Source organism: Taudactylus pleione, unplaced genomic scaffold, assembly GCF_031769625.1.
Source record: "Taudactylus pleione unplaced genomic scaffold, aTauple2 ptg000171l, whole genome shotgun sequence".
NCBI classification, from domain to species: Eukaryota; Metazoa; Chordata; class Amphibia; order Anura; family Myobatrachidae; genus Taudactylus; species Taudactylus pleione.
Genome location: NW_028284573.1, coordinates 42,148 through 58,154, shown reverse-complemented (window position 1 = coordinate 58,154; position 16,007 = coordinate 42,148). Strand labels below are relative to the sequence as shown.

Here is a 16,007-nt window from a genome sequence, read left to right as displayed (position 1 = left end):
GCTGAGATTTGTGCCACATGTCTGGCAATTAGACATAACACCAACCCAAATACACTGTAAATTACAAACGTGTGCAAAGTTAATATTATGTATGCAGGCAAATAAACACAGTTTTACAGGACCAAGCACAGAGAGAAGGCAGGAACAGACACACTGTTATAGAGCACCTACTGGGTCCACTTGGTTTAAATATAAGTCTAAGATATTTATAACTGGAAATAGAGCCATCTCTGTATCCCACTAACAAGAGAGATCTCGGCGGCAGCTCAGTATAATAAATGCATATACACAAGGAATTCACACTGTGCAGAGTGATTTGTTTTACTGAACATTTAAATCACGTCATAATGCGATGGAAAGCAGCTCTATAGTGACGTTAGTACATGAGAATGCCTTCACATAACACAATTGTTGGTAATAACTGTGCTTTATTAATTGTGCTGAACATAAGATTCATCATACAGTTGGGATCGTCAGATAAACACATTGGCAGCACTGTGTTACAGTTCCCATACACATTTATATCACATTGGTAAATTACATTTTCTTATTCATCCTTTGCATGAACATTATGGTTTATAAATTCCTCTCCTTTCTAGCAATGTCTAAAATGCTCATTCACTTACAAACATCTAGTTAGGCGGCAGCCATCTTGTTGTAGCCTGTGGGTCACAGACAAATGTACATTTATACATCCCCTCTCAATCCTCTTTTCTTCAGGTGGAGATGCCCTTTAATCTGTTCGTAACCCACTACCAGCACCCACAGGACGGAATGGAATTTGGACAGAAATTCCACATAAGAACATAATGACATCCATGCAGATGTTTCTTACAGTAACAAAAAAGCAGTTTTATAATGTCGCCTCTCCATAATCACTTGGAATAATACATTCCATCCACTAAGAGATTAGACAAAGCAAATAAATACTACACTATTTAAACAACGCTGCAGAGGCAGAAAAAGAGTGAGAAGAGATAGAAAAATAGATATAATGGAATATATAGATATGTAATTTAAAATTCAAATAAAGGCCACCCACGCATTAATAACTTAGAAAGCTAATAAACGCCGTCTCCGACTAAGCCTGAAGGTTACAATCGGTTTTAAAATATATCCCCCAAACATAGAATTTCGGATCAGGCTGCAAAACCATTGTCTGTCCTTATGTACTTCATTTTGGGGCGCTGAGCTGGGAAATGCCCAGTGTACTGATGGCAGAACCCCATGTTTTATTACTCACTACTGGTTTGATTGAAACAGTCTGACTCTGAAATGAAGGTTGCAGGCAAATTAAAATTTTTAATAAAACCAGAAAAGTATATAAAAGCTATTTCAAACATTAAGTTGTGGAAATGACAAATGTATTTTCTTTTGGGGTATTTTTTTTTTTCTTCAGCTTTTCATACTGCCCTGTTTTAAGTCTATAGGTTGCCCACACCCAGCGAAGGTAGCCATTTTGTGGGTGGGATGCACAGTGGAACCGGCCATTTTGTGACCTGGAAAAAATATTTCTGCTTACAAATTCACTAAGTGATGTTAATGGCACCGGGTCGTTGTGTGTTATAATGGAAATACATGAGGCAGTAACAAGAGAATAATACTGTGAGAGGCTGACTAAGTACCGTAAATGACCTGACGCTTTTGTTTGTACAGAACAATAATGTAGTGAGGCTCGGGGACTGGTCCTGAATCAATAAAAACACCATGAACACATTATATATATGTGACAGAGACGTAACCAAGTTATGAGATACAGTACACACTGCCTCTTCAGAGACGTCAGTGGAATGCCATCTACCTTATAGCTGCTATACAATGTATGTCTGAGGTAAAATGGCTCGCTGTGCTTTCGGCCAAGTTATTTATCCTGGACAAGATTTTTCCATCTAACACCCTGACATACCGGTAGTTTACAGGTGAGTATTGGCAAAGGGAACGAAAGGGCAATTGCCCCCCATTCTGTCCTCGACTTGCAGAGAGAAGTTTCATCTCTTGGTGGGGACCACCAGTGCCCCACAATGTTTGCAACGACCACGATGAGGCCTTTGTCTCCCCTGCAGGTTTCTCATGCCACAAATCTGACCTCAGTAGTTACACTCCTATTCAGGGTCATTATGGTGGGTTTTGTTGGCCAAAGAGGAAATCGCACAGCACATTTACCCCTCCAGGCTTCACGAACAGGGGAATTGGAACCGTTGATATTCTCTAGCAGATGGAAGCAGCAACAATAGAGAACATTAATGCCTTCTGAGGGAGACCGGTTTAATGTAAACATGTGAATGAGTGAGGTTGCGTCCCCCCATGGACCATATATGTATGCCCCCTCCCATGATCTAGTTACCGGCTTTCCTCTGATAGGTCACCTCAGAAATGTAAACACCAGAACAATTAAACAGTACACAGAAATGCTCATTATGAATCACGGTGTTCCTCGACGTGGTTGGACAATAGACTAAGCGAAGGCGATTGGACCAGATGAGGACACGGACGGACAGATCCAGCAGACAGCACAATCCCTACAGTAGACGTCGGGCTCTTTTTGGCACTGGAATTAGTTCTTGATGAGCGTCAGGAATTCCTCTCTGGTTTTGGGGTCCTCTCGGAATACGCCAAGCATAGTGCTGGTTACAGTCTTGCTGTTCATTTTCTGGACCCCTCTCATTACCATACACATATGTCTAAACACAACCAGACAACACAAATTATTATTTGAATCTGGAACAATGTGTTGAATATTTTACCAGTAATATTCATGTAATATGACATGTGTCTATCACATATACCATAGCACCTTTTTCATTCATTGTTATTCTTTTATTTAATTGCCTAACTGATTATACCATGATTTGTAATCTCTTGTTAAATCTTCTGCTTCTTTATTATAAAAAAAAAAAAAAAACCCACAGAAAACAAACTATATTCATGCGGTATTCAGTGTCTGAGCTTCAGAATTCGGGAGCCCTCTATAATGTGAGCTGCAAAAGATAGTGGTCTGGGGTCTGGCCGGCTGCTCTCTGGACACTAGACGATAAGTTGTCCAATCCTGCGAATCAGGCAGACATAACGGGCACATCTTCTAGTGTATACCCACTATGCACGTCCCAGCTTCCCGACACGGGGGTCATTCCACGGACGACGGAGCGATCCAGCTGCCGACACCAGCAAGTTCAATGGTGCCGATGAACGACATACCGGACGGGCTGTCACCAGATCGTGCGGTGTGTACCCACCACACGAAATGCCGTTCATCAGCACCACCTTAGGAATTGGCAGGCAGCTAGGGCTAATACTGAATCAATGTTGCAGAATCTGAGAAGTTTATAGAGGACCAGTAAGATAAATATATTTGTACATTGTAGCTCCTATTCTCTATGTACATCTGCCGGGCAATTCCCTGATACCAATCTTATCCGCCAATCGTTGGTCTATGACGATAGTCGATTTCTTGGGGAGTTGGGAAATTACAACATGTTAAAAAAAAAAAAAAAAGATTCCAATACTTTTTGGGTCACAATCAGCAAATTGATGCTGGACTTTCACAATCCCCCGACCCAGTCCTTTGCTGAATGGAGAAGTGACCCAATTGATTGAAGATGTATGGGCCCCATTAGTCTCCTGGAAGTTTTTGGTCCTTGACTGCAGGAGCACTGCTCCTATCTACTGGAAGAAGATCCTGATTGTGAAGAGGGATACATGTATATATGTAACTTCCAGTGACTGGAGCAATACTGAATGGCCGGTGTAGGGACAGCTGAAATATAGCTGTACCGCGATCCCTAGCATCCACTAATTAGTTTTCTACCGGCAATGTTGCTGCACGTGGGCGAATTTAGGTCACACATATGCTCTGCCAGGGGCGGAGACGGAGGGATCAGAATGGGTCCCTCTTCGCAATCCAATAGGAAGGGGCAGGGCTCAGTGGGCTAACACCATCTGAAGATGGCACTCATACCCGCAGTCAAGCTCTGAAAGTGCCGTTTCCGCATGTGTAAAGGACCCACTCACCTTGATGAATAGGCCTCAAAGAGAGCCCCCCTACTCTAATAGACAAAGATTATATAGTCTGTTGTTCTAAGTGTTATGTTGACCCCTCGACCTGATGAATATATTACACTTTTTTCAACTGACGTGGCACTGTACTGTATGGCATTGCATTTTAATAATTCGGTATATTGTTATATTTATGTAGTATATTTTATGCTATGGAATTTTCTCATGCAATGTAGCATTTTTGTGCCAATATTAATTCTGTAAATGATCTAAATAAAAATTCGTTTTTTTGCTTCCTCTTTAGTAAATAATCTGTTATTCTGGAATGTTACATTCTTACTTATGTAATCACGTGTCTGACCATTCCTTCTGCGGCGCTGTGAGACTTTAGGCGCCATATATTGAGCGTCCTCATGTAGCAGAGAACGGAAAACAAGTGCAACTCAGACTATAGGAGCGGGTGATGAGGCGTCAGATGTGCTTGGTCAGGGAAACTACTTCTACCTATAACCAGGTGGGAAGAGGGTGCTGGGAGGTTACCGTACAAGCTGTAGCAGTATTCTGCCTTTTGTTACATGTAAGAAGTTGCTCACTGTTCAATGCTGAGTCCTTATTTCCTATATTATGCTGTATATAAGGAAGATTCAGCATTATATTGGCATAGTGGTTAGCATTACTTCCTCACATCACTAAGGTCATGAGTTCAATTCCCGGTTCGGTTGTGTGGAGTTTATACGTTCTCCACATGATTGTGTGGGTTTCCTCTGACACAATTAACACATGTGTGTTTGGTAATTTAAACTGTAAGCATGAATGGTACAGGGAGTGATATAAATGAAATGTATTATCCGTAGAGCACTAAGTAAAATTGGTGACACGATAAGCTGATATTGCTAATAACGATGATAATGAGACTCTGCCATTTGGAGAGAGTGCGCCTACCAATCGGTTGTGCCCACTACACTATACGCTATCGCAGTGCTTGTATTTATGGTCAGTGTCGCCGGGATGACATTGTACAAAGTCGGTTGTGTTGGTATACGCAGTCATCTCAATAAGGAGATCTAAATAAAGAGAAAAGAAGACTTACGTAGCTTCTATAACCACTCCCACCCCGGCGGGCTTTAAGGCTTCGGTAATTGCGATGGCGATCTGTTTGGTAAGGCGTTCTTGAACTGTGGAAAATAACAGAACAACAATGTGATTGGTGCTAAACCCCAACTTGATACTTTACATGTCCTAAGTATTTCTGTTCTGTCAGTTAATTCAATGTTTTTGAAACGAAAGGGATCAAATAACTTCACTTATTGCTGCTTGTTAGCAATATTGTGTGGGGTAAAGAAAAAAACTGTTTTGTGGCTCATTAACTAGCAGAAAGGCCTTTATATCTTTCTCATAATGTCTTTCCCCTTTCATTGGAGACGTGGACAGACGAGACTATCCCTTCTAATTTGCTACAGCCTGGAGGTGAATATTTCAAGGTGCTGTTTCATTTTGGATCAACTTGTATTTTGCATCGCAATAGGTGTTTAATAGGGTGAATTGTACTTACATAGCCTTTATAGAGTGTAAGCTCCATGGCCCAGGGGTTTTCGTGTTTGAGTGAACATGTGATGGTATCTAATAAAGGAAGGAGGACCCTGCTCCTTTTACTATATAACTCTCAGTCTGTGGCTTCCTGCTGCCTCCATTCCCTTCCTCACATCATGTCACTGCCCCTGTCACATGCAGCGCTGTCCTCACTAACACACCACTCATCTCCGGATATACTCTGTGCTGCTGGAGACCCTGCTCCTCCCACTATATAACTCTCAGTCTGTGGCTTCCTGCTGCCTCCATTCCCCTCCTCACATCATGTCACTGCCCCTGTCACATGCAGACCTGTCCTCACTGACACATCACTCATCTCCTGATATACTCTGTGCTGCTGGGGACCCTGTTCCTCCCGCTATATAACTTCCAGACTGTGCCTCCATTCCCCTCCTCACATCATGTCACTGCCCCTGTCACATGCAGCCCTGTCCTCACTAACACATGACTCATCTCCTGATGTGAGGAGGGGAATGGAGGCACAGTCTGGAAGTTATATAGCGGGAGGAACAGGGTCCCCAGCAGCACAGTCTGTGGCTTCCTGCTGCCTCCATCCCCCCTCCTCATATCATGTCACTGCCCCTGTCACATGCAGCCCTGTCCTCACTAACACATGACTCATCTCCTGATATACTCTGTGCTGCTGGGGACCCTGCTCCTCCCACTATATAACTCTCAGTCTGTGGCTTCCTGCTGCCTCGATTCCCCTCCTCACATCATGTCACTGCCCCTGTCACATGCAGCCCTGTCCTCACTAACACATGACTCGTCTCCTGATATACTCTGTGCTGCTGGGGACCCTGCTCCTCCCACTATATAACTCTCAGTCTGTGGTTTCCTGCTGCCTCCATTCCCCTCCTCACATCATGTCACTGCCCCTGTCACATGCAGTCCTGTCCTCACTAACACATGACTCATCTCCTGATATACTCTGTGCTGCTGGGGACCCTGCTCCTCCCACTATATAACTCTCAGTCTGTGACTTCCTGCTGCCTCCATTCCCCTCCTCACATCATGTCACTGCCCCTGTCACATGCAGCGCTGTCCTCACTAACACATCACTCATCTCCTGATATACTCTGTGCTGCTAGTGACCCTGCTCCTTCCACTATACAACTCTCAGAACAGAAGTAGTACTGCAGAGTCACAGACTATGTTTCATGTTGTGTAACAAATGAAAATCACGGAACACAAAATGCTTTATTATTAAGAGGCAATAGGGTTAGATTTAGGCACTAGGGAAGGAGGATAGGTTTAGGCATCGGGGAGGGTTAGTAAACTGACGGACAGGTGTCGGTATCCTAATCCTGTCGGGCTGCCAGCGTCGGGATTCTGACCATCTGTATCCCGAGCGCCAGCATCCCGTACCCATCCCGAGGACATGCACTAAAACTGGAGGGAGGATGGTAGGTTCAAAGAAAATTTGAGGAAAAATGACATCACAGAAAGGGTAGTGGATAAGTGGAATATCCTCCCATCAGAGGTGGTAGAGGCTAAGACAGTAGAGCAATTTAAACATGCTTGGGATGGACATAAGGATATCCTTACACAGAACTGAGGATCACATAGGGTTGAGGTTACTAAAAGGTAAAAAAGGGCAGACTAGATGGGCCGAGTGGTTCTTATCTGCCATCAAATATATACTCACAGGACTTTTAGTGACACATAAATCATCATACTGCAGAGACGCCGTTAGTTATCCTATACAATATATTAATATAACATAGTTTTTTTATAGTTAAAAAAATTATAATTGTGGTTGATGTTTAATTTTAGATTTTATTACTTAGTACAACTGAAAGTGCAATTCAGCTAACGGACGCACAAATGCACATATCACCATAGTATATATTTTTCATCGACGCTACAAGATCCGTAAACTCCTCACATAAAATACTTTATGCCGCTGTTATTCTGAAGGGGTTGAGTACGAGATGCCGGCGCTGATGATACCAGTGGTCAGAATCCTGGCAGTGGAATCCCGACGTTGGAAATCCCAATGCATTCAGGTAAGTATTCCAACCCTTCTCTAACCCACCTCTCCCGCACTCTAACCCTAACCATTCCATCTCACAGCCTAACCCTAACTCCACTCCGCAACCTAACCCTAACTATTCCCTCTCACAGCCTAACCCTAACTCCACTCCGCAACCTAACCCTAACCTTCCATCTCACAGCCTAACCCTAACTCCACTCCGCAACCTAACCCTAACCATTCCATCTCACAGCCTAACCCTAACTCCACTCCGCAACCTAACCCTAACCATTCCCTCTCACAGCCTAACCCTAACTCCACTCCGCAACCTAACCCTAACCATTCCATCTCACAGCCTAACCCTAACTCCACTCCGCAACCTAACCCTAACCATTCCATCTCACAGCCTAACCCTAACTCCACTCCGCAACCTAACCCTAACCATTCCATCTCACAGCCTAACCCTAACTCCACTCCGCAACCTAACCCTAACCATTCCATCTCACTGCCTAACCCTAACTCCACTCCGCAACCTAACCCTAACCATTCCCTCTCACAGCCTAACCCTAACTCCACTCCGCAACCTAACCCTAACCATTCCATCTCACAGCCTAACCCTAACTCCACTCCGCAACCTAACCCTAACCATTCCATCTCACAGCCTAACCCTAACTCCACTCCGCAACCTAACCCTAACCATTCCCTCTCACAGCCTAACCCTAACTCCCCTCTGCAACCTAACCCTAACCATTCCATCTCACAGCCTAACCCTAACTCCACTCCGCAACCTAACCCTAACCATTCCATCTCACAGCCTAACCCTAACTCCACTCCGCAACCTAACCCTAACCATTCCATCTCACAGCCTAACCCTAACTCCACTCCGCAACCTAACCCTAACCATTCCATCTCACAGCCTAACCCTAACTCCACTCCGCAACCTAACCCTAACCATTCCATCTCACAGCCTAACCCTAACTCCACTCCGCAACCTAACCCTAACCATTCCATCTCACAGCCTAACCCTAACTCCCCTCTGCAACCTAACCCTAACCATTCCATCTCACAGCCTAACCCTAACTCCACTCCGCAACCTAACCCTAACCATTCCATCTCACAGCCTAATCCTAACTCCACTCCGCAACCTAACCCTAACCATTCCATCTCACAGCCTAACCCTAACTCCACTCCGCAACCTAACCCTAACCATTCCATCTCACGGCCTAATCCTAACTCCACTCCGCAACCTAACCCTAACCATTCCCTCTCACAGCCTAACCCTAACTCCCCTCTGCAACCTAACCCTAACCATTCCATCTCACAGCCTAACCCTAACTCCACTCCGCAACCTAACCCTAACCATTCCATCTCACAGCCTAACCCTAACTCCACTCCGCAACCTAATCCTAACCAGGGCAGAAACTAGGATTTTTGTCACCAGGGGCAAGACAGTAATTTACCAGCGGACATCAGCCTTGGAGCCTCTCTGCAGCGCCGGGCTGGAGGTCACTGGCACCGGGTACAGCGGTGCACGTGCACCTCCAGCCTCCCCCTAGTTGCGGCCCTGCCCTAACCATTCCCTCTCACAGCCTAACCCTAACTCCACTCCGCAACCTAACCCTAACCATTCCATCTCACAGCCTAATCCTAACTCCACTCCGCAACCTAACCCTAACCATTCCATCTCACAGCCTAACCCTAACTCCACTCCGCAACCTAACCCTAACCATTCCATCTCACAGCCTAACCCTAACTCCACTCCGCAACCTAACCCTAACCATTCCCTCTCACAGCTAACTCTAACTCCACTCTGCAACCTAACCCTAACCATTCCCTCTCACAGCTAACCCTAACTCCCCTCTGCAACCTAACCCTAACCATTCCATCTCACAGCCTAACCCTAACCCTAACTCCCCTCTGCAACCTAACCCTAACCATTCCATCTCACAGCCTAACCCTAACTCCACTCCACAACCTAACCCTAACCATTCCATCTCACAGCCTAATCCTAACTCCACTCCGCAACCTAACCCTAGCCATTCCATCTCACAGCTTAACCCTAACTCCACTCCGCAACCTAACCCTAACCATTCCCTCTCACAGCTAACCCTAACTCCACTCCGCAACCTAACCCTAACCATTCCCTCTCACAGCTAACCCTAACTCCCTTCTGCAACCTAACCCTAACCATTCCATCTCACAGCCTAACCCTAACTCCCCCCCGCAACCTAACCCTAACCATTCCCTCTCACAGCCTAACACTAACTCCCGTCTGCAACCTAACCCTAACCATTCCCTCTCACAGCCTAACCCTAACTCCACTCCGCAACCTAACCCTAACCTTCCCCTTTGGCAGCCTAATCCTAACTCCACTCCGCAACCTAACCCTAACCATTCCCTCTCACAGCCTAACCCTAACTCCACTCCGCAACCTAACCCTAACCATTCCATATCACAACCTAACCCTAACTCCACTCCGCAACCTAACCCTAACCATTCCATCTCACAGCCTAACCCTAACTCCACTCCGCAACCTAACCCTAACCATTCAATCTCACAGCCTAACCCTAACTCCACTCCGCAACCTAACCCTAACCATTCCATCTCACAGCCTAACCCTAACTCCACTCCGCAACCTAACCCTAACCATTCCATCTCACGGCCTAATCCTAACTCCACACCGCAACCTAACCCTAACCATTCCCTCTCACAGCCTAACCCTAACCCTAACTCCCCTCTGCAACCTAACCCTAACCATTCCATCTCACAGCCTAACCCTAACTCCACTCCACAACCTAACCCTAACCATTCCATCTCACAGCCTAATCCTAACTCCACTCCGCAACCTAACCCTAACCATTCCATCTCACAGCTTAACCCTAACTCCACTCCGCAACCTATCCCTAACCATTCCCTCTCACAGCTAACCCTAACTCCACTCCGCAACCTAACCCTAACCATTCCCTCTCACAGCTAACCCTAACTCCCCTCTGCAACCTAACCCTAACCATTCCATCTCACAGCCTAACCCTAACTCCCCCCCGCAATCTAACCCTAACCATTCCCTCTCACAGCCTAACACTAACTCCACTCCGCAATCTAACCCTAACCATTCCCTCTCACAGCCTAACCCTAACTCCCGTCTGCAACCTAACCCTAACCATTCCCTCTCACAGCCTAACCCTAACTCCACTCCGCAACCTAACCCTAACCTTCCCCTTTGGCAGCCTAATCCTAACTCCACTCCGCAACCTAACCCTAACCATTCCATCTCAAAGCCTAACCCTAACTCCACTCCGCAACCTAACCCTAACCATTCCATCTCACAGCCTAACCCTAACTCCACTCCGCAACCTAACCCTAACCATTCCATCTCACAGCCTAACCCTAACTCCACTCCGCAACCTAACCCTAACCATTCCATCTCACAGCCTAACCCTAACTCCACTCCGCAACCTAACCCTAACCATTCCATCTCACAGCCTAACCCTAACTCCACTCCGCAATCTAACCCTAACCATTCCATCTCACAGCCTAACCCTAACTCCACTCCGCAACCTAACCCTAACCATTCCATCTCACAGCCTAACCCTAACTCCACTCCGCAACCTAACCCTAACCATTCCATCTCACAGCTTAACCCTAACCTTCCCCCTGGTACTTATCCCTAAAACTAATACGCACCGTTGGGATCGCAGCCGAGGTTGGGGTCACAGGCGTACCGGATATGACATGTGATAACAGAAATTTGCCCTGACCCTATCTGAACCATTACAATAACAGCCCGCAGTCTGTCTGCAAGCAACAGCCGGAATCTTAGCATAAAACCCCAGTGATCTGTAATAGTGCGTCTATGCTCAGTCACTAGCATTATGTAAAGGGCAGTTGTCAGGATAATTCATGTTTGTATAAAGGGCGCTCCCATCACTGCTGTACAAGATGCCTCATCTGCGCTGTGTAAACCTCCACAATATAATCTGAGATACTCTGCAGCCGCAGCAATGGTGACCTTTATCATAAGCAGATTCTGTCTGACTCACTATACATACTGCCTGTCCCCATCCACGGACCTGTTATATTTAGAACAACTGAGTAACCGGCTGCGAGTGTATTGGGGATGTCAAAAACAATTAAGTGCACCGTGTCCAGCTCCTTACCTTGTAGTCGCCGGCTGTAAATTTCCACAATCCTTAAGAAAAAAGAAAAAGAAACAAAAATCAGTTAATCAGAAACGCAGGATTCAGGCGATAGCGCCAAGCCCCAAGCAGAGACGGCCCATGAATCGCAGGTGCAAAGCGCAATTCCCTGCAGTTCTTGTCTAGCCGAGAAACGGTTAAAAAGTTGTCGGTCTGAAGTGCCCACAGTACACGCAACATTTAACCCTGTGTGTGACCCCTTGCCACATGGACGCGGGGCTGTGCGCCAAGCAAGGGGAATAACTAGAATGTTGCTGGGACACCTGGCACATTTTTGAATGGGCCCCCAAAGTTTATATGTGGGGACACCCCCCATGGGCTCCCTCAGCTGTACAGCTTTCAACACTCCCGATGTCGGCAGGACAGTCCCTATGTTATGGGACTATCCTGCTGTTGCCACGTTTGTCTCGACTGCAGAGAATTTGGGAGGTACCTGGGCTCACTGTGGCAGCCTACAGAGCTCACTGCACGGCTGGTAGCCAGGGAGAGCGCAGTCCTTGCGGGCAATACAAAAGGAGGGCAAAACGGTCCACGGGGAGGGTTACATCGTTTAATTCTATGGCCGGTATTGGCCGCAGTAAATTACTGCCGCTAGTTAGCTCACTCGGGGCTATCCAATTAGCCCCAATGCCGGCACTTATCGGGAATTTCGGGGACTCAAATCCGTGATGAGCAACCATTTTTCTCCCGATCGCTGCAGTGAGATTACATAGTTCAACGACTTTTTGCGGATCCTACGTGTTTTTGTGAGAAAAACAGAAACTTTTCGGACGTAAAAAACGGGGTTTACTTTAATGCCACAAAAAAATATATAGCAAAAAAAAAGACCCGAAAATCGTCGAAAAAGAAAACTTGTTTTATTGCGTCCAAAAAATGTTTCGCTGCTAATTGGATATCAGCCTAATTGTGCTATCTGAGAAATAAAAAGTTGAAATTAAAATTCAATGAAAATTCCACCATAAAGGGATGCCCTGAGAATATGCTGTACAGAGTAACACAGTACAGTGGATTCTACCCAACCAGGTCAGTTTATAACCTTCACTTTCCCAAAGTGAAAACCATAAAGGCAAGTTTGCAGACGGTGTCGTACACTAAAGCATGACTCTTACATGAAAATGCCCCTGAATGGGCCACAGAACCTGTCTGATTATATATTAGGGAGAAAAATAAATAAATAACAAAGTGCCCCCTCCCTTATTAGAGTCTGTAATTGGGTGCTGTGAGCTGGCAGGTGACACAACGCTCAGTGATGTCAGCGGGGAAGTATCATAGCACGATAATCTGAGTCACTGCGGATTATGTCCGTGCTAGACTGTCGGAGTGACACAGATAATCATATGAGCTGGAACACGTCCTGAACACTCTGCATAAGCTGCTGTGTATAAAAGGTGCTTAACCCACAGTAAATAATTGGACATAGCTTTCGTTTTCTAATGCGTAACACTGAAACCAGAGAGTCTGGTTGATGTGGGAAAACACCTTATATGCGGTTTCATGCGCACCAGTTTCCATCCGTGCCCCTGGATGCGGCTAATTACAATGATGGAAACATTGCAGCTCGTTTACTGAAAGCGCATTTGGATGCAAGCGATCAATATCACCTCTTTTCCACCAGAAACCCGGGTCCGACCTGGGTTTTTGGACATGGTTCCAACCCAGGTCAGACCCAGGTCAGACCCCATTTACAATGCACCTTCGATCTGGGTTACTCCCAGGTCAGCCCTGTTCACACTGAACTCAGGTCTGCCCTTCTAAACCTTTGAGGTCATAAAAAGTGGGAGGTGACTGCTCCACAACCACCAATCAGCTCATTTTAGGCATGACCCAGGTCGGATAACCCAGGTCGCACCATTTACACTGCACCATTACCCGGGTCAATCCTGGGTCCAACCCTGGTAGCTACCTGGGTTGGATTGCTTGGTCACTTGACCCGGGTTATTTTTCAGGGACCCTTTTACACTGAGCGGCGACCCGGGTAGACCCAGCAATAACCCAGGTTTTTGCTCTGGTGTAAAAGGGGTATAACTGACTTTTATATGTTTAGTTCATGTTAGGCCATGAAAGCAACTGTCTGGTTAATGCGGCTTAGTGCAAAGTTTGTAATAATAAGTGTGGTTTTAGTGGTATAGTCATTATGTTGACACCAAAATGTGGACATTGTTAAATCGCTATGTCAACACGCTAACATGCAAAATTTTGGCATTCGGATCGTTTCCACATAACCTTTAAGTTGCTCTCTCCCCTTTTCTGAAGCTGCTAGTGGCACTGTTGCTATTAATGTTTACTGAGATTTTCCTGGGGTAACTATATTTAAAAAGCGCATTCGAAAATGAAACCACCGTCACCATACTGAACTTTATCCTGTGTTAGGCCTCTGACACTTTGGCATTACAAATTCTGCTTTTACAAACATTTTTACTGGATATTTTATTTGGACCTACAGTACATCAGGAAGCCGCCATGACAGTCGTGCTGTGTATTCTGTGGTGGGATTAAAGGAATTTCTACTAAGTCGCTAAAACGTGCGCAGTGCTAAAGGAGAAATTCAGTGATTTTCTGGGGGTAGTTCCAAAGATTAGCACGTGTGCAACTGAAGAGGATTAGCTCATGAAAAGGATTCACTCGTCTGCAGTTTGAGGTTCATAAATTTGATGTGACTTGATATGTGAGCCAGACTTTCTCCGATATATGGTAGCACCCATTGGGGAAAAAAAAAAGATATAATGAATAAATTATTATTAGCTCATTAAATAGATCACTTGAAACCCAAGAAGCAAAATAGGGCGCCCCCCCCCCTTTATTTTTACATTTATGCTATATTTGTAATTTTGGGAACATGGATGGGGGAGGGGTGGCGTTCTTTATTGACATTGGTTATCCTGCAAATAAATCTGTATGGTGAGCGATTGTACAACTGCTCATTATAGTTTAGTGTACTTCACGCGCTAACAAATAGTTGTCACCTATAGGACTAGTATACACAATTCCACCTATTTCTGAGGAAATATAAAGTAAGGATATCTGACCTTCTATCAAATATTCCCCATGGTTAGTCAATGTAAAAATCTTCCTCCTTTTTCCTATTAAATCCACAATAAATATTTCTGCTGGTTGTATCGCCAGGAGCCTCTGTGGTATTAAATGTCAAATTTAATTGAAAAAAAAAAATTGAGACACTGTGGGCTAAATTTACTAAGAACTGTGTTGGTTTGAATGTGGCTGTACGGAAGTGTTGAGTCATTGTTTTCAAACACGGGAACTTACTACAGCAAAAACGGGAGTATTTCCCGTATCTTTAGAGTTAATCACAGGCAAAATCACAGTTAACTTCCAGCCAAAAATACTAGCAAACTCGGTGCCCAAATAGAAGTTTCAAATAGGCCCCCTCCTGAGCCGCATGTCTAGCAGAAACATACACAGATCAGAGCGCTCTGGCCGGGGAGACCCGGTGAAAGGGTCCCCTGGCTGTGGCATTACACCCCGGACAGATTTGAGCCCGGTGCTGGTTTTAAAAATAGGGGGAACGCCCCTGGCTTCTAAGAGGCAACCATAGCTCATCTCCCCTGGTTTGGTGCTACCTTTGTATTTTCGGGGCTCTTAGTGTGCCTGCCTTGCCTCCATCAGGTCCTCCTCATCAGTTCATTTGTTTTGTACTCTGGTAAGCCATATTTCTTTATATTTATGTATTTTGGCAATACGTATTGTTTGATTTGTACCTGTTTATGCCCCCCCTCTCCCCACCCTATGTCTTGAATTTTTATTTGGATTTTCTCTTTTCTCAAAATTCTGGAAAAATTACAGTAACATTTGTTGTATATTGCATATTTTTTATTAATGTCTATTTTTCCTTGAATAAATAAAGAATTAAAAAAAAAAAAATAGAGGGAACCCTATGCAATTTTCCCCCCTATTTTTAAACCAGGACTGGCTCAGCAGCCCAGTGCTGGTCCCTAAAATACGAGGGAACCCTACACGGTTTTCCCCCCATATTTTTAGATACCAGGACTGGCTGAGATGCCCGAGGCTAATTATACTTTTTTTTTTGGGGGGGGGGGCGATGTAATTTTTAAAAAATATAATTAACCCTTTATTCACAATAAAACCACACAAGCAGCCTTCACATTTCTCACTGATATGTGCAGGCTGCTTGTTCGGGATGGAAACACGGGTAGTAAACAAGGGGATTAAACACGGACAGGAACCATCAAATATACCATCGGAAAACATGATCCTGAAAAACACGGGAGCTAGGT

General features: G+C 45.1%; 1 protein-coding gene across 1 annotated transcript in view; it reads right to left on the bottom strand.

Moving 5' to 3' along the window:
* Positions 1 to 408: 408 nt before the first annotated feature.
* Positions 409 to 16,007, bottom strand: part of GCH1 (GTP cyclohydrolase 1) — a 47,570-nt gene continuing 31,971 nt past the window's right edge. Inside the window, exons 4-6 of the mRNA XM_088475380.1 lie at positions 11,716 to 11,747; positions 5,084 to 5,168; positions 409 to 2,681 (exon numbers count right to left, since the gene is read on the bottom strand). Coding sequence (XP_088331506.1) covers positions 2,555 to 2,681; positions 5,084 to 5,168; positions 11,716 to 11,747 — 244 coding nt within the window. The 3' untranslated portion in view covers positions 409 to 2,554. The remainder of the gene's footprint in view (positions 2,682 to 5,083; positions 5,169 to 11,715; positions 11,748 to 16,007) is intronic.